Raw genomic sequence first — 19,501 nt, 5'->3', positions numbered from 1 at the left:
AGAATAGTGAGTGCAGCTCTGGGGTATAATACAGGATGTAACTCAGGATCAGTAATGTAATGTATGTACACAGTGACTGCACCAGCAGAATAGTGAGTGCAGCTCTGGGGGTATAATACAGGATGTAACTCAGGATCAGTAATGTATGTACACAGTGACTGCACCAGCAGAATAGTGAGTGCAGCTCTGGGGTATAATACAGGATGTAACTCAGGATCAGTAATGTAATGTATGTACACAGTGACTGCACCAGCATAATAGTGAGTGCAGCTCTGGGGGTATAATACAGGAGGTAACTCAGGATCAGTAATGTAATGTATGTACACAGTGACTGCACCAGCAGAATAGTGAGTGCAGCTCTGGGGTTTAATACAGGATGTAACTCAGGATCAGTAATGTAATCTGTATACACAGTGACTGCACCAGCAGAATAGTGAGTGCAGCTCTGGGGGTATAATACAGGAGGTAACTCAGGAACAGTAATGTAATGTATGTACACAGGGACTGCACCAGCAGAATAGTGAGCGCAGCTCTGGAGTATAATACAGGATATAACTCAGGATCAGTATTTTTATGTATTGGGTAAATGATACGTATGTTAGTTGAAAGTATAAGGCTACGTGCACACGCTGTGGATTTTGCTGCGGATCCGCAGCTGTTTCCCATGCGTTTACAGTATAATGTAAACCTATGGGAACCGAACTCCGCTGTGCACATTCTGCGGAAAAAAACGTGCGGAAACGGGTTTACATCTGCTCCAATAGAAAACTGCAGGTGTAAACCCGCAGCGGAATCCGCAATAGAAACCACGATAAATGCGCAGCCCTCACAGATACGTGTGCACATACCCTAAACGCTCTGGAATCAGCGGCGTATGTGACAAGGAGGGCATCGGGTACATTCTCAATGTACTTCTCAACTTTTATTAATGCATTAGTTTTTTTACATAAAGCTAGAGGCTGCTGTAGATTGCAGGTAATTAGTGAGCTGTGAATGAGGGAACAGAAGACACATTCTTCTTATTATTATTATTTTTTATCTTTAATTAAGAAATATTAACAAACTTGACCAACATACAATCATACACTGCGCTGTGAACATTTTGTAGGGTCAGAAGTAATCCTGAATTTTTCTTTTCTTGCACATGTTTCCATCAGGGGTTTCTAGGTCAAACTCCTCGCAGGCCTCCAGGAGCAGAGCTTCATCTGCGTCATCTGCAGCGACCTCCTGCGAGAACGACCTCTGGAACAGCTCATATATGCTCTTCTGTTTGGGGTCCTGTGGTAAAGATCACACAAGATGAAGCTTAGTCTGTAGCGAGTCACCAACCATATATAAATCAAGTACCAAAAAAAGAACCGGTCTAATAGTAAACGCTCTTCCAAACAAATAGTATACCCGAAAAAAAGAGAAAGTAGAAGCGTCTGAACAAAATATACCAAAACATTATTGAAAATCCATAATGATGATTAAAAGGAACCTGTGATCAGGATTGTGCTCAGTGACTACAGACAGTGTCAGGTCGGTGCCGTTATACTGATTACACTGATACCTGTGATCAGGATTGTGCTCAGTGACTACAGACAGTGTCAGGTCGGTGCAGTTATACTGATTACACTGATACCTGTGATCAGGATTGTGCTCAGTGACTACAGACAGTGTCAGGTCGGTGCAGTTATACTGATTACACTGATACCTGTGATCAGGATTGTGCTCAGTGACTACAGGCAGTGTCAGGTCAGTGCTGTTATACTGATTACACTGATACCTGTGATCAGGATTGTGCTCAGTGACTACAGACAGTGTCAGGTCGGTGCCGTTATACTGATTACACTGATACCTGTGATCAGGATTGTGCTCAGTAACTACAGACAGTGTCAGGTCGGTGCTGTTATACTGATTACACTGATACCTGTGATCAGGAATGTGCTCAGTGACTACAGACAGTGTCAGGTCAGTGCTGTTATACTGATTACACTGATGCTTGTGATCAGGATTGTGCTCAGTAACTACAGACAATGTCAGGTCGGCACCGTTATACTGATTACACTGATACCTGTGATCAGGATTGTGCTCAGTGACTACAGACAGTGTCAGGTCGGTGCCGTTATACTGATTACACTGATACCTGTGATCAGGATTGTGCTCAGTGACTACAGACAGTGTCAGGTCGGTGCCATTATACTGATTACAATGATACCTGTGATCAGGATTGTGCACAGTGGCTACAGACAGTGTCAGGTTGGCGCCGTTATACTGATTACACTGATACCTGTGATCAGGATTGTGCTCAGTGACTACAGACAGTGTCAGGTTGGCGCCGTTATACTGATTACACTGATACCTGTGATCAGGATTGTGCTCAGTGACTACAGACAGTGTCAGGCTGGTGCCGTTATACTGATTACACTGATACCTGTGATCAGGATTGTGCTCAGTGACTACAGTGTCAGGTCGGTGCCGTTATACTGATTACACTGATGCCTGTGATCAGGATTGTGCTCAGTGACTACAGACAGTGTCAGGTCGGTACTGTTATACTGATTACACGGATACCTGGTAATGAAATCCGTCTTGTGGTTGTTGTTTAATCTTTAATTTCAGTTTTAAGTTAATGATATGCTCGTGCTATATGGGGGTCTTCATGTGGTGATCTGCTTAGGTATTCAGAAGACTGCTGACAGGTCACTGTGTTTGTGTTTATTTTGGATGCACTTGTGTATTGTTTTTATTCTTACATTGGTTTCCACCTATATACTTTATGCATAGAGATTTAAGGCTGGGTAGGTTTCCTTTTTATTGTGCTTAGACCCCATGGCTTTATAGGTTTTTACCTATTTACTCTCTGTCGCCGCTTTAATTTAACTGTCACTTGGCCACCACCCATCTCCATATAATTGGTTATATGATCGTTATTGCACTGGCACTTTAAATATCATGAATACTCTGTTATATATGTTTGATTTGCACCTCATATTTTGTATATACTTACTGAGGGGTGTACAGTTTTCTATTCAGGTTGTGCAAACCTGACATTTTGTTATCATCTGTCTTTTTTGTTACCATCCATTTACGCTGGTGCAGTGCACTCCCTCGCTCGATGTGGCCCTTGTTTCCTATACATTATCCTCTTTCTTTTTTTAATATTTAATATGGAATTTCCATAAGGTTTTGGTATATTTTACTATGATGCTTCTACTGCCTCTTCTTTTTGGGTATCATAAGTCTCTAGCCGTAGATGAATTCTGATAGTCCGGCCCTTCGGCTGGTCTAGCACAGGAATGATTACAAGCACTGGGCTCCATGTCGCCCACTCCGAGGTTCTGTAATCACATGGCTTGTTAGATGTCGGACTGCGTCAATCTGAACAATCCTCCAGAAAACCTGATACTCCAGGTCACTGATGGTGGGCGGATATGTGCCAGACTGGCGCACTGGATTCATCAAACACTTAGAAAATCTGCAGAACGTTCGTGTAACTCTGAACTGCATGAAAATGTTGTGAAGTTTGGCGATGAATTGAGCCCCTGGATATTTTATGTGTTTGCATTTTTTATTCGTATGTTTGTCACTGTGATTCCGGGATGTTTGCAACAGATTCATCAACTTCAAGTTTTAGAAGCTCGGAACATAATTTTTTTGCACGGTTGAACTCCATTCCTCCCATGGGGTCAATTCGTGTAAGTCTGAAATGTTTTCTGCAAATTTTGAAACATGCGACATGTCTTGCTCTAAGAAGGCACAAAAAATGTAAATGAGAAAAATAAAGAGCAGTTTGGATTTTGTACAAAAATCATGAACCTGCGTGCAGCATTTTAAAGAATTTGGAGCAATAAAAACACCCAACAAATTCCAAAAGACCAAAAATGAAAAGGAACTTAAAAACCCCGCAAATGATGAAATCGGGCCCCTCATATTTTTCATTTGCAGACTTGGGAGAACCTCCCTCTATTTTTGACAATTCTGTTCTTTTTTTTTTTTAAATTCGTTTATTAATTCCAGAGTAAACAAACATTGCACATATTACATTTATCATTATTAAATATATCATCAGATACAAATGATTACAGAACATTATCATATCCAAAGTTCACAGAGGTAATAGACTGTGCATGTTGAGTCATTAGTGCCTATAAAATACCTACTATACAACTTAAACAACTTTAACCATTAGTAATAAGTCGCCAAAAGAAAAACGGATTTAAGTTTGCTCCGTAATGATGTCCCAAAACCACATGCCCTCCCTCTCGTGTATATATCTAATCAGTGCAGACTACAGAGTATGATGAGATGAGTTCCATCTACCCCAAATTTTTTCGAATTTACCTGGGCACCCTCTATTATGGTACAGTGTTCTCTCATATGGGATAACCGAGTTCACCAGGTCAATGCAAGCTCCGAGAGTTGGGGAAGAGCTACCCATCCACCTTAACGCCAGTACCTTTCGTGCTAAGAAGAGCGCTTCTCGAAGGAAGATCCCAGTATGGTGATCCCAGGTCTCTGTATCCCATACCCCAAATAGGCAAGTCAATGGTTCAAGTGGGACAGGGATTAACAATAAAGAAGTTAACAATGTCGTGACCTCTTTCCAATAGTGAAAAATTACCGGGCACCTCCATATCATGTGGATAAAATCCGCATCACGTGTGTGACATCGTAGGCAGTCTGACGTATGGAGGCGACCCATTTTAAAAAGTCGTGTCGGGGTCAAATAAGTCTGATATATAATACATAGCTGGGTCATCCTGTTATTAACTGAGGGAGAAACTTTAGTTGGAGATTCTAGAATATCTTCCCACTCCTCTCCCAGTGTATCGGGAAGGAGTCCCTCCCATTTCTTCTTTAAGGAGTTAATAGTGAGCCCATCTCCCACGGATAATAGATATGTGTATAAAGAGGAGATGAGCCCCTGAGGACCCTGTGATTTGAGAATGCCTATAAGGGGTAGAGATGAAATTGCTCGACTTGCACCCATATTTCGCATATGTGACTGGAAGGCTGACCTCAGCTGTAAATAACGGAAGAATTGAGATATTGCAGGTATCCCGTAATTGTTCAAAGGATACAAAAACTTCCTGGTTATATAAATTACCTACCGAGAGAACACCACATGAGATCCAGAACTCGGTAGACGGGTGATTTAGTAATTCTGGAAAATAACTATTGTACCACAGTGGCATTTCAGCTATTATATCTGTATATTTAATAACTTTTTAAATTTGTCTCCATATTAATCTCGCTTGTCGAAGCAATGGCAGCAAACGGGGAGCACTGACTTTCTCCATTTCCAAAAAACCCAGTGGACAGTCAATTCGGGCAGAATGGATTAAATGGCTTTCTGAATTGGGTAGGGGGTTGCTAGGCATCCACTTGCTTATCGCCCTAGCCTGCCCGGCAAGATAGTATAGATAAAAGTCTGGTAAGGCTGCCCCTCCCCCCCTTGTCGGTCTCTGTAGAGTAGATAGCTTGAGTTTGGGTCTAGTCTTCCCCCATATAAAGGACGTGGTCAGGGAGTTTAAGTTTGCAAAGAAAGATTTGGGTATTGGCACAGCACTATGTTGGAGACAATAATTAAGTTTGGGGAGCAATATCATCTTAACTAAATTAATGCGACCTGCAAAGGAGAGAGGGAGTTTGCTCCAGGTTATAAATTTAGATTTGGCCAGGTCCAATAGTGGATAAATATTAAGTCGTAGGTCCAGCTGACTATATTGAGACATATAAATTCCTAGATATTTGAAACTGGAGACTACAGGTAGTGACGAGAGATTTTTGAGACAAGGCACCGGCACATGAGACAGAGGCATCAGAGCAGACTTATCCCAATTTATATAGAGACCAGAGAATTTGCTAAAATTATCTATAGTCGTTATTACTCGTGGTAGTGTTTCTTCTGTTTTATCCATAAATATGATCATATCATCAGCATATAGACCGATGGTATCCACACAATCCGCAATACTTATTCCTTTGATATCTGTGGAAGACCTAATGCGTATTGCCAAGGCTTCTATCGCGAGGGCAAAGAGGGCCAGGGACAGAGGACATCCCTGACGGGTTCCCCTATGTAAAGTAAAGGAATCAGAGATAGAATTATTCACAATTACCCGCGCCCTAGGATTCCTATATAGTGTATCTATCCCTCTAATAAATTTATCTCCAAAACCGTATTTCTGCAGACATGCGGAAAGAAAAGGCCACTCGAGGGAGTCAAACGCTTTAGCTGTGTCTAGGGATGCCAGAGCCCAGTTATTATCCAATTCTAGGGAGCTATATTGAATCACTGATTGGACCCGCCGAATATTAATGGAGGTACTTTTCCCGGGCATAAAGCCTGTTTGATCTGGGTGTATAAGGTCTAATATGATCGTATTTAGTCTAGTAGCCAATATTTTAGTGAAGATTTTATAATCTACGTTCACCAATGATATGGGGCGGTATGATCCACATTCCAAGGGGTCCTTTCCCTCCTTAAGTACAATGATATTTGCATCATAAAATGTTTCAGGCATAATTTCTCCCTCCCATATATTCTGAAGCACCTTCAATAAAAGTGGTGCCAGGTGGTCCCGATATTTTTTATAGAACTCAACGGGAAACCCGTCAGGTCCAGGGGCCTTCCCGGTGGCCATGTCCATTATAGCCTGTTCCACCTCCTCCAGAGTAAACTCAGCTTCCATAAAAGCTTGCTGGGTTGGGCTCAGTAAGGGGAATGCTATGTCTGATAAATAGTCTGCACATTCAGGGACCCCAAGATCACTACCCGATTTGTACAGTGTCTTATAATAATTACAAAAACTTTGAAGAATTTCCTCGGTGGAGGATACCAACGAACCATCGAGTGTCCGAATCTGTAGTACCGTATTAGAGGTGTTATGCTGACGTACTAGAAAAGCTAGGAGTGTACTGGCCTGATTCCCCAATTCAAAATAAGATTGACGGGTAAAGAATAATTTACGTTTCGATTTAGTGTCTATATTTTGGGTGTATAGTCTTTGGGAAGTGAGCCACTCCACCCTGTTGCCGTTAGTCTGATTGGCCACATAGGCGGCTTCCGAATCCTTCAGTCGTCGCTCAATTTCGTCATCCTCCCCCGCCGTCACCCTCTTTATATAGGAGATTGTAGAGGACAGACATCCCCTCAAGTATGCCTTTAGAGTGTCCCAGGACAGATTGAGATTCGAGGGGTCTGGGTGAGTAGAGACAAAGCAGTTTAACTGATCAACCGTTCTATCACTAGAATCTATCAGTTTCAGCCAGAAGGGATTCAATTTCCAAGGTATATTATTATTTGACTGACCGTATTTAAGTTTGAGAATAACTGGACTGTGATCTGATATCCCCCTGTTACCATGTTCGATACTATTCACCCATAGCGCTAGGTCACTAGATCCAAATATGTAATCTATACGGGATAGAGACTGTCTAGTTGATGAATGACAAGTATATTCCTTTGTCTCAGGGTGACGTGTTCTCCATAGGTCTAACCATCCGCTACCGTTCATAAATGATGCCAATTGAGAGGGAGATTGAGAAAGGGGCCCCCTTGACATCTCGCCGTCTAGTCTCAGTCTGTCTTTAAGATTATCCATGACTAAATTAAAGTCTCCCATACAGATAACACTAGCATTAGGATAATTTAGGGAGAAACCCAGTGCCATGCGGAGAACCGATATGCCAGCTGGGGGTGGGTTATAAACACATAATATCACATATTCCCGCATATTAATAAAGGCATGAACAAAAACAAAGCGACCCTCGGGATCGCGTCGTGACTCTCTAGCCTCCCACCTGACATTCCTATGTACCAACAGGGAGACCCCTCTGGAGTAACTGGTGTGAAATGCGTGAAGGGACCATTGCACCCACGGCTTTTGCGTACACTTAGCTGTGTCTCTGGTCAAATGCGTCTCCACAAGTGCTACAATATGTGGATGATACCTTTTAATTTGTGAAAATATCTTAATTTTCTTTCGAGGAGTCTTAATACCCCGTATGTTCCACGTCATACATACAATCTCAGATCCCATATCTACGTTCGGGAAGAGGCATAATGTACACCTCAGCCTGGGCGGGAATCAGGAACATCATATAGAGCATAAGGTTATCACTGGCGACTAACAAACATAACAAACAATCAGAACTGGTGTAAAATACCAAACCAAACAACATTTGAACAGTGGAGGAGTGTAATCCTACACTCCTATAGTTGAGTAGAATAGGGGATACCCTCACTGGAATCAGCGTCCGGTATAGTTGATAAACTCAGCACCGACATAGTGTGTTGCCATCAGATAGAAAGAGCTACTCAAGAGTCCGGGGTACTAGGCCCCTTATATGACCGTAACCATTCGACCGCCTCCGCCGGGTCAGTAAAGAACAAGGAGGAGCCTTCATGAACAATACGGAGTCGAGCTGGATAAAGCATGGAGTAAATGATGTTTTTATCCCTGAGCTGCTTTTTGACTTCCATAAATCGAACTCGCTGCTTTTGAAGTTCCATAGAGAAATCCGGGAAGATTGATATGGTGGCGTTATTGAATTTAATAGGGGTCTTCTGCCTTGCCAAGCGAAGAATTGCATCCCTGTCTCTGCAGTTAAGGAGACGTGCCAGAAAGGGTCGAGGCGGAGCTCCGGGAGGAAGAGGTCTCGTTGGGACCCTATGGGCCCTCTCCACAGAAAATGTTGAGGAGAATCCATCTCCCAGGGAGGTTTTAAGCCAGTCCTCTAGAAATTGCTCAGGTTGCTGACCCTCCGAGCGTTCCGGCAGGCCAATAATTCGAATGTTATTACGACGCAGCCTGTTTTCCAGGTCATCTGCCTTTTGCTTCCAGGCATTCACAGAGCCAGTGGCCTTTGATAACTTAGCCTCCATTGGGGCAATGGTGTCCTCTATCTGGGACACCCTTGTTTCAACCTCTGAAATACGCCCTCTCATAGTTTGTATATCTTGTCGCAGACGGCCCACTTCAGTATGCACGTCTTCTATTTTCTCAGTGAGAGAGGACCTGGTGAGAGATATGGCCTGCATCAACTGCTCACATGCTTGTTTAAGAGTCAGTTCGTCTCGTTCTCCCTCCTCATTGCTGTCAGAAAGACGATTTTTGCGTTGACTCTGCGTGGGATTATTTCTGAGAGAACGTGTATTATCTGGGGCATCGTCTCTGGCATATTTCCTCAACTTGTCAGCAGCCCCCGCTCCTTTAGGATGATGCATGGTGATTGACAGAAGATCCCCACCAAAGGACCGGATTTATTATTATGGCAGTCTATTCTCCACTAGCAGACCGGACAGGGCCAAACACCGGCATGCACCCCAGAGAGGCAGCAAACCAAGCAAAGAGTCTCAGATATTTGCAAATGTATCAGTTTAGGAGTTTGCCCAGGCACTGGTCTCAGAGCAGCCACAGCTCCCCAGGCAGAACAGCAGGGAGGGGGGACGATCCCTCCAAAGTTATGGTGCCAGCAGGGGTTTTTGATAAGGGGGGTGCAGGGCCCAATTTTTCAGGGCGCACACCGCTCTGCCCCCTTTAGTATTTCAGGCCGGTAGCTCACCTCCTGAATGCACCGCAGTCTTGCTATATAGCGCCTCTCTCCTTGCTGCTGGAGAGTGCGCTGTGGTAATGGCCGCCGTCCCCCAGGGCCCGCCCGCCGCTCCAGACCCGGCACCTGTCTCTTGTTCCCCGATGTTCCACAGCGTCCCCGCTGTATGTAGATGTCTGCCGCGCTCCCAGGGGATCCACCCGGCTCCAGCCGCCGCCGGCACTGCGTCCCGCCCGCCGGAGCCGCGCTCAAAGATGGCCGCCGCAGCTCAGGGACTTTGCCGCTCTTCCAGGCCGCCACAGATACCGGCTCTCCAGCGCTCCACCGCCGCCGCCCGAGGGGTCGCCGGTCTCCCAAGCTCTCAGGGCACCGTCTCAGCCGGTATAAGCTGCAGTTCAGGGGGATTAATGGCCGGATTCAGATCAGGATTATGGGAGCCTCCAAAAGGTGCGTCTTCTCTCCTAGCTTACATAGCCACGCCCCCAATTCTGTTCTTTTGATGGAACTTATCAGCTACTTTCCTCGGACGATGGTTCGCACCCACATATTGGATTGTTTTTTTGTTTCCATCTATCACAGGGATAGGTAAGCGAGAGCTACATGAAATATACAGTAGATCTGAGAGTAAGTGACTAGATCTGGATGGATCACAGATAGGACTCAGTACTGTGAGGTGTAGATGTCGTCGCCCTTCTTATCTTACCTTATAGAAATAGTCGGTAGATTCTGTCGTTTCTGAAAAATTGGCCTCTGACAGACCCGCCTGGCCCAGCACCTTGATCTTCTCCTGGATCATTGGCCTGTAAACAAGCAGAGAAATATTGAAGATCCGTCAACAGCAGCACATCCTGAATACTGAGTTACAACACAAACAATTACGGCAAAAGTCAATGTAGCTGTGAAAAACAATGTACATGTGGTGAATTAGATTTCTTCTTACCACAAGTAGTCGTCCGCTGTTCCTTTGGCTACCAGGTAGTGGATATTGACGGAGCTCGTCTGACCTATTCTGTGCACCCGATCTTCTGCTTGAATCAAAACCTACAAAGAAACAATCATGAATGTGAAGCCAACGAGAGTTATGTAATTTACCGAAAGCTTAGTTCGGGGAGGGCGCGCGCGCGCAGAGAACATACGGGGAGGGGACTAGCGTGCAGAGGGAGCTTACAATTATACAATGAGGGAAAGTAGAAGCGTACAGGGAGTGAGATAGGGAGTGTGCGCGCAGAGAGGCAACGTACGTGGAGGGATGGAGCGTGCGCGCAGAGAGGCAGAGTACGAGGGATGAAGCGTGCGTGTGCGCAGAGAGGCAGAGTACGAGGGAGCGAACGTGCACACAGGCAGAGTACAAGAAGGGAGCGAGCGTGCGTGCAGAGAGGCAGAGTACGAGGGAGTGAGCGTACACAGAGAGGCAGAGTCCAAGGAGGGAGGGAGCGTGTGCGCAGAGAGGCAACGTACGAGGACTGATTGCGTGTACGCAGAGAGGCAGAGTACGAGGGAGCGAGCGTGCGTGCAGAGAGGCAGAGTACGAGGGAGTGAGCGTGCACACAGAGAGGCAGTGTATGAGGAGGGAGAGAGTGTGCGTGCAGAGAGGCAGCATATGAGGAGGGAGAGAGTGTGCGTGCAGAGAGGCAGCATATGAGGAGGGAGCGAGCGTACGCAGAGAGGCAGCGAATGAGGGAGCGACCATGCGGGCAGAGAGGCAGCGTATGAGGGAGCAAGCATGCGCAGAGAGGCAGCGTATGAGGAGGAAGCGAGCGTACGCAGAGAGGCAGCGAATGAGGGAGCGACCATGCGGGCAGAGAGGCAGCGTATGAGGAAGCAAGCATGCGCAGAGAGGCAGCGTATGAGGAGGAAGCGAGCGTACGCAGAGAGGCAGCGAATGAGGGAGCGACCATGCGGGCAGAGAGGCAGCGTATGAGGAGGGAGTGAGCGTGCGCAGGGAGGCAGCGTATGAGGAGGGAGCAACCATGCGGGCAGAGATGCAGCGTATGAGGGAGCAAGTATGCGCAGAGAGGCAGCGTATGAGGAGGGAGCGAGCGTACGAAGAGAGGCAGCGTATGAGGAGGGAGCGAGCGTACGCAGAGAGGCAGCGTATGAGGGAGCGACCATGCGGGCAGAGAGGCAGCGTATGAGGAGGGAGCGAGCGTGCGCTAAGAGGCAGCGTATGAGGAGGGAGCGACCATGGGGGCAGAGATGCAGTATACGAGGGAGCAAGCATGCGCAGAGAGGCAGCGTATGAGGAGGGAGCGACCATGCGGGCAGAGATGCAGCGTATGAGGGAGCAAGCATGCGCAGAGAGGCAGTGAGCGTGCACGCAGAGAAGGCAGCGTATGAGGAGGGAGCGAGCGTGCGCGCAGAGAGGCAGCGTATGAGGAGTGAATGTGCAGAGAGAAATAGTCATACGGCCAAGCCACTGCTCCATTCACCATCTATGGGACTGTTGGGGACTGCGTATTACAGAGCCCCGTTATCTACAGCTGCCCCATAACCAATGAATTTCATATCTATTCCAATGTGGCAATTCAGGGTCTTGTATTTGGGATTGTTTGGACCCAGTGATTAGACCCCACTAAACTGCAGGCCATCATGTATCTCCTTAAAGGGTTAACGATCCAGATATAGGAGAACATTGGATGACAACCAATAGAGCTGCCGTACCAGCCACTTCACTTTCCTACACTCTGAATGGTCAGTTATTTAGTATTTTGGGATGTGTCCCTGTATAACAAGCCATTCTGGAGTCAAAGAAAGCTTTGTAACAGCCCCAAAAAGAGCTGTAAGCGCAGCCACACTGCTCGTCACCCAACTTTCAGCCAAATATTTGTGTCCAAATCTGATTTTGGTATTTACTGTTTTTTCTCTCCCTATATCTAAGCTACGTGCCCTTCCCCATGAAATCTGTGGGGTTTAAGTGACTATTTTGGAAATGTAAAATACTTGGAACTCGGGTTCCTGGGAGAACATCCTGCCCCTCCACACTGCAGTCGGGTGAAGGGAGGTGAAGAGCAGACGAGGGGAGCAATTCGGAGCTACATGAGGCTGATTGCATCTGCGTCAACGTGAGTGCCACAATTCCTGGAAGTCGCTGGGCTTACAAAGCTTTGTGGATTCATTAGGTGCTGATTTACTTCTGTTTACAGCACGAGTTCGGCGGCGGCGGCAGCACCAGGTTTAGAGACATCCCGGGGACCCACAATAAAGGAGCTGAAATCATGTTCATGTGGCATTAAAAGGCATTCAGTGTAGACAAGCGAGATGGGAGGAGAGCACTCACCCCCGGGTTCCAGAACAGCTCAGCAAACACCACCAAGTCTGCTGAGGACAGGGTCAGCCCCATGTTGGCGGCCGTTATGGACAACACAGCGACACAGGACTTCTCCGAAAACTGGAATCTTTGGCAAAGTGACTGGCGATCAGCTGAGGAAGTGGATCCATCAATGCGGATAAATCCTACATTCTGTAAGAAATGTGCAGCCACGGTTAGGAAAAGAGCTACAAGTCAGATGCCAGGATCAGAGCGCAGAAAAGGGATAATCCACAGAATTCAGAATAATTGATTGATAATACGGTGGGAAACCCAGGTAACAAAACCCGATTACAAGCACCATCTGGCATCACCGTCTGCAGCTGCAGGCACCACGTGGCTTAACAGACTGTAGCTGCAGGCACCACGCGGCATAACCGACTAGCTGCAGGCACCACGCGGCATAACCGACTGTAGCTACAGGCACCATACAGCATAACCGACTGCAGCTACAGGCACCATACAGCATAACAGACTGCAGCTGCAGGCACCACGCGGCATAACTGACTGTAGCTACAGGCACCACGCAGCATAACAGACTGCAGCTACAGGCACCATACAGCATAACCGACTGCAGCTGCAGGCACCACGCGGCATAACCGACTGTAGCTACAGGCACCACGCGGCATAACAGACTGCAGCTACAGGCACCATACAGCATAACCGACTGCAGCTACTGGTACCATACAGCATAACAGACTGCAGCTACAGGCACCACGCGGCATAACAGACTGCAGCTGCAGGCACCACACGGCATAACAGACTGCAGCTACAGGCACCATACAGCATAACCGACTGCAGTTGCAGGCACCACGCGGCATAACAGACTGCAGCTACAGGCACCATACAGCATAACCGACTGCAGCTGCAGGCACCACGCGGCATAACCGACTGTAGCTGCAGGCACCACGTGGCATAACCGACTGCAGCTACAGGCACCACGCGGCATAACCGACTGCAGCTGCAGGCACCACGCGGCATAACCGACTGTAGCTGCAGGCACCACGTGGCATAACCGACTGCAGCTACAGGCACCATGCGGCATAACCGACTGCAGCTACAGGTACCATACAGCATAACAGACTGCAGCTACAGGCACCACGCGGCATAACAGACTGCAGCTGCAGGCACCACGCGGCATAACAGACTGTAGCTACAGGCACCATACAGCATAACCGACTGCAGTTGCAGGCACCACGCGGCATAACCGACTGTAGCTGCAGGCACCACGTGGCATAACCGACTGCAGCTACAGGCACCATGCGGCATAACCGACTGCAGCTGCAGGCACCACGCGGCATAACCGACTGCAGCTGCAGGCACCATACAGCATAACCGACTGCAGCTGCAGGCACCACGCGGCATAACCGACTGCAGCTACAGGCACCATACAGCATAACCAGCTGCAGGCACCACGCGGCATAACCGACTGCAGCTATAGGCACCATACAGCATAATCGACTGCAGCTACAGGCACCACGCGGCATAACCGACTGCAGCTACAAGCACCATATGGCTGCAGAGGGTTATACAATGACCCAACCACCAATTATTCACATTCATGTAAAAGCAGGTGAAGATGGAGAATCTCGCAGGTCACCTTCTTCCCCAGCTCTTCGCAAACATGGTCCAGAACCAGCTTGTGATGGGCGAACACCAAAAACTTCTCCCGCCCGCTCTCCAGCAGATCCAGGATGTATTCTCTGCAAATGTCCAACATGTACGAAGACGATTATCATCCATAAATACAGCAGCGCCGATCAGGCGTCTCCAGACTGCGCTACACACAATACATCTAATTAATAACTTCCTGAAATATTTATCGTAAATACATAATTATAATAGTTCTCTACATCACGTGTATATATACATAAAATTACTTATCCTGAGTTACCTCCTGTATTATACTCCAGAGCTGCACTCACTAGTCTGCTGGTGCAATCACTGTGTACATACATTACATTACTGATCCTGAGTTACATCCTGTATTATACCCCAGAGCTGCACTCACTATTCTGCTGGTGCAGTCACTGTGTACATACATTACATTACTGATCCTGAGTTACATCCTGCATTATACTCCAGAGCTGCACTCACTAGTCTGCTGGTGCAATCACTGTGTAAATACATTACATTACTGATCCTGAGTTACATCCTGTATTATACTCCAGAGCTGCACTCACTATTCTGCTGGTGCAGTCACTGTGTACATATATTACATTACTGATCCTGAGTTACATCCTGCATTATACTCCAGAGCTGCACTCACTATTCTGCTGGTGCAGTCACTGTGTAAATACATTACATTACTGATCCTGAGTTACATCCTGTATTATACCCCAGAGCTGCACTCACTATTCTGCTGGTACAGTCACTGTGTACATACATTACATTACTGATCCTGAGTTACATCCTGCATTATACTCCAGAGCTGCACTCACTATTCTGCTGGTGCAGTCACTGTGTACATACATTACATTACTGATCCTGAGTTACATCCTGTATTATACTCCAGAGCTGCACTGACTATTCTGCTGGTGCAGTCACTATGTACATACATTACATTACTGATCCTGAGTTACATCCTGTATTATACTCCAGAGCTGCACTCACTATTCTGCTGGTGCAGTCACTGTGTACATACATTACTGATCCTGAGTTACATCCTGTATTATACCCCAGAGCTGCACTCACTATTCTGCTGGTGCAGTCACTGTGTACATACATTACATTACTGATCCTGAGTTACATCCTGTATTATACTCCAGAGCTGCACTCACTATTCTGCTGGTGCAGTCACTGTGTACATACATTACATTACTGATCCTGAGTTACCTCCTGTATTATACCCCAGAGCTGCACTCACTATTCTGCTGGTGCAGTCACTGTGTACATACATTACATTACTGATCCTGAGTTACATCCTGTATTATACTCCAGAGCTGCACTGACTATTCTGCTGGTGCAGTCACTGTGTACATACATTACATTACTGATCCTGAGTTACATCCTGTATTATACCCCAGAGCTGCACTCACTATTCTGCTGGTGCAGTCACTGTGTACATACATTACATTACTGATCCTGAGTTACATCCTGTATTATACCCCAGAGCTGCACTCACTATTCTGCTGGTGCAGTCACTGTGTACATACATTACATTACTGATCCTGAGTTACATCCTGTATTATACCCCAGAGCTGCACTCACTATTCTGCTGGTGCAGTCACTGTGTACATACATTACATTACTGATCCTGAGTTACCTCCTGTATTATACTCCAGAGCTGCACTCACTATTCTGCTGGTGCAATCACTGTGTACATACATTACATTACTGATCCTGAGTTACATCCTGTATTATACTCCAGAGCTGCGCTCACTATTCTGCTGGTGCAGTCACTGTGTACATACATTACATTACTGATCCTGAGTTACATCCTGTATTATACCCCAGAGCTGCACTCACTATTCTGCTGGTGCAGTCACTGTGTACATACATTACATTACTGATCCTGAGTTACCTCATGTATTATACCCCAGAGCTGCACTCACTATTCTGCTGGTGTAGTCACTGTGTACATACATTACATTACTGATCCTGGGTTATATCCTGTATTATACCCCAGAGCTGCACTCACTATTCTGCTGGTGCAGTCACTGTGTACATACATTACATTACTGATCCTGAGTTACATCCTGTATTATACCCCAGAGCTGCACTCACTATTCTGCTGGTGCAGTCACTGTGTACATACATTACATTACTGATCCTGAGTTACATCCTGTATTATACTCCAGAGCTGCACTCACTATTCTGCTGGTGCAGTCACTGTGTACATACATTACACCAGACCCTGTAGATCGGATACAGTGGGCCTAGTTCTCTTCATTTCGGCATTAGACACATCATCCCCTGAAGCGTCACTCACATAACACATCGGACTTTGGCTTCTGCCGTCCTGTTGTAGAAGAGTAACAGCGCTTCTTTCTCTTGCACTTTCTGTAACAACAGGGAACATATTGGAGCGATGTTAGTTGTGCTCAGATGTACACACTGCGGCACATGTATCTCTAAAATATTTCTCCTGCGGTATATTTAACCCCTTTACCCCCGAGGGTGGTTTGAATGTTAATGACCGGGCCAATTTTTACAATTCTGACCACTGTCCCTTTATGAGGTTAGAACTCTGGAGCTTCCATGGATCCTGATGATTCTGACATTGTTTTCTCGTGACATATTGTACTTCATGTTAGTGGTAACATTTCTTTGAGGTTACCTGTGTTTGGCGAAGATGTTGAAAATGTTGCAATTTTTTTAACTTGATATGTCACACAAGATACTTAATAAATAACATTTCCCACATGTCTACTTTACATCAGCACAATTTTGGAACCAAAATGTTTTTTTGTTAGGGAGTTATAAGGGTTAAAAGTTGACCAGCAATTTCTCATTTTTACAACACCATTTATTTTTAGGGACCACATCACATTTGAAGTCATTTTGAGGGGTCTATATGATAGAAAATACCCAAGTGTGACACCATTCTAAAAACTGCACCCCTCAAGGTGCTCAAAACCACATTCAAGAAGTTTATTAACCCTTCAGGTGTTTCACAGGAATTTTTGGAATGTTTAACAAAAAATGAACATTTAACTTTTTTTTCACAAAAATGGGTATTATTACCTACCGATAATTCGGTTTCCAGGAGTCCATCCTGACAGCACATTGGAGGACGTCCTCCTCCTCCTTGCAGGGACAGGAAACACAACACGAGAGGTTAAAAGGTCCCACTCCACCCCCTTTTCCTCAGTGTTTTGACAAGTACCACACCATGGATAGATATACTTTTGAAAACTTTATTTGACCAAACATATTACAGCATATGAACTGACATGCATAGGGGGGGAAATAACGGTGCTGTCAGGATGGACTCCTGGAAACCGAATTATCGGTAGGTAATAATACCCATTTTCCAGGACGTCCCCCTGACAGCACACGTTTAGGGTGGGACAACTGCTTGGAGAACTTTCCTCCCATAAGACGTCTGCTGAGCTGCTACTACGTCTAGCTTATAGTGCTTACAGAACGTGTTTACTCTGGCCCAAGTTGCTGCCTTGCAAATCTGATCTAGTGACGCTCCTGCTCGCTCAGCCCATGATGCTGAAACAGCCCTAGTAGAGTGAGCTTTAATCCCTGTTGGGCACGCTATCCCTTCTGATGCGTAGGCTTTTGAAATTATAGTAGTAATCCATCTAGCTATAGACGCCTTGGAAGCTTTTTTACCTTTATTCTTACCTCCAAATAGGATAAAAAGATTAGAATCCTTCCTCCAGGAGCTAGTGGCCTCTAGATAGTTTAATACTGCCTGCCTAACATCCAGGGAGTGTAAAGCCTGTTCTTTTTCATTAGAAGGGTTCTCACAAAAGGAAGGTAAAATTATTTCCTGATCTCGATTTTTTGCTGAAGCTATTTTTGGGATAAAAGCTGGGTCTAATTTTAGGATTATATGATCCTCTCTGACTTGAAGATATGGATCCTTAATTGATAGAGCCTGAATTTCCCCTACGCGTTTAGCTGTTGTAATCGCTACTAGGAAGGCCGTCTTCCAGGTACGAACTGAAATAGGCATGTCCTCCTCTAGAGAATAGGGATCTTTGCATAGAGCCCTAAGGACTAAATTTAAGTCCCATGTGGGAGCTAGCTGTCTCAAGGTAGGCCGTAATCTTTGGATAGCCCTCACAAATCTGATTATCCAGGGGTGGGAAGCTAATGGATAATCCAGAAAAGTACTAAGGGCCGAGATCTGGACTTTAATTGTACCTGGCCTGAGCCCCAAGTCAAAGCCTGCCTGTAAGAATTTTAAGACTCTAGGAACATCTAAGACCCCCGGAATCACAGCTGACCCGCCACTTCCCATACAAAATTTTTTCTAGATTTTGTGGTAGATGGCTGAGGTGACAGGCTTCCTACTAGTCTGGATGGTTGTAATTACTTCATCTGAAAGACCTCTGGATTTCAAGATGTCCCTCTCAGGATCCATGCTGATAGATGCAGTCTCTCCGGGTTTTGGTGTAAAACAGGCCCTTGATGAATTATATCCTTCCATAACGGGAGTATGATAGGGTCTTCCGTTGCCATGGCCCCCAACAATGGGAACCAACTTCTCTTTGGCCAGAATGGTACAATCGTCAGCACTGTTGCCTGGTCTTCCTGAATCTTCCTGAGCACTACTGGAATAAGTGCTATTGGTGGAAATGCGTAAGACAGAGGTTCGCTCCATGCTTGACTTAAGGCGTCGACTGCTTCCGGCATGTCTAGAGGGTTGAGGGAATAAAATCTGGGAACCTTTGAATTTTTCCTTGTGGCGAATAAATCTATCCTGGGCGTTCCCCAACGGTGGCAAAGAATTTGGAACATTTCTTGACTTAGTTCCCATTCGGTTGGAGAAACTTTCTTTCTGCTTAGATAGTCGGCTAGTATGTTCTGTGACCCTTCTAGATGCACTGCTGTTATAGATAAGACAACGTCTTCTGCCCAGGCAAATATTCTCTGCGCTAGACCTTGAAGCGCTTTGTGTTTGGAACCTCCCTGATGCCTCAAAAAGGATACCGCTGTTACATTGTCGGATAGGATTTTTACATGTTTGTC

General features: G+C 46.0%; 1 protein-coding gene across 1 annotated transcript in view; it reads right to left on the bottom strand.

Moving 5' to 3' along the window:
• Positions 1 to 1,005: 1,005 nt before the first annotated feature.
• SMARCAL1 (SNF2 related chromatin remodeling annealing helicase 1) overlaps positions 1,006 to 19,501 on the bottom strand; it is a 43,750-nt gene continuing 25,254 nt past the window's right edge. Inside the window, exons 12-17 of the mRNA XM_069732686.1 lie at positions 16,782 to 16,852; positions 14,451 to 14,553; positions 12,821 to 13,003; positions 10,484 to 10,584; positions 10,247 to 10,343; positions 1,006 to 1,278 (exon numbers count right to left, since the gene is read on the bottom strand). Coding sequence (XP_069588787.1) covers positions 1,111 to 1,278; positions 10,247 to 10,343; positions 10,484 to 10,584; positions 12,821 to 13,003; positions 14,451 to 14,553; positions 16,782 to 16,852 — 723 coding nt within the window. The 3' untranslated portion in view covers positions 1,006 to 1,110. The remainder of the gene's footprint in view (positions 1,279 to 10,246; positions 10,344 to 10,483; positions 10,585 to 12,820; positions 13,004 to 14,450; positions 14,554 to 16,781; positions 16,853 to 19,501) is intronic.

This window comes from Ranitomeya imitator, chromosome 7, assembly GCF_032444005.1.
Source record: "Ranitomeya imitator isolate aRanImi1 chromosome 7, aRanImi1.pri, whole genome shotgun sequence".
NCBI classification, from domain to species: Eukaryota; Metazoa; Chordata; class Amphibia; order Anura; family Dendrobatidae; genus Ranitomeya; species Ranitomeya imitator.
The sequence above is the reverse complement of the archived record's forward strand: the minus strand, read 5'-3'. Positions and strand labels throughout refer to the sequence as shown.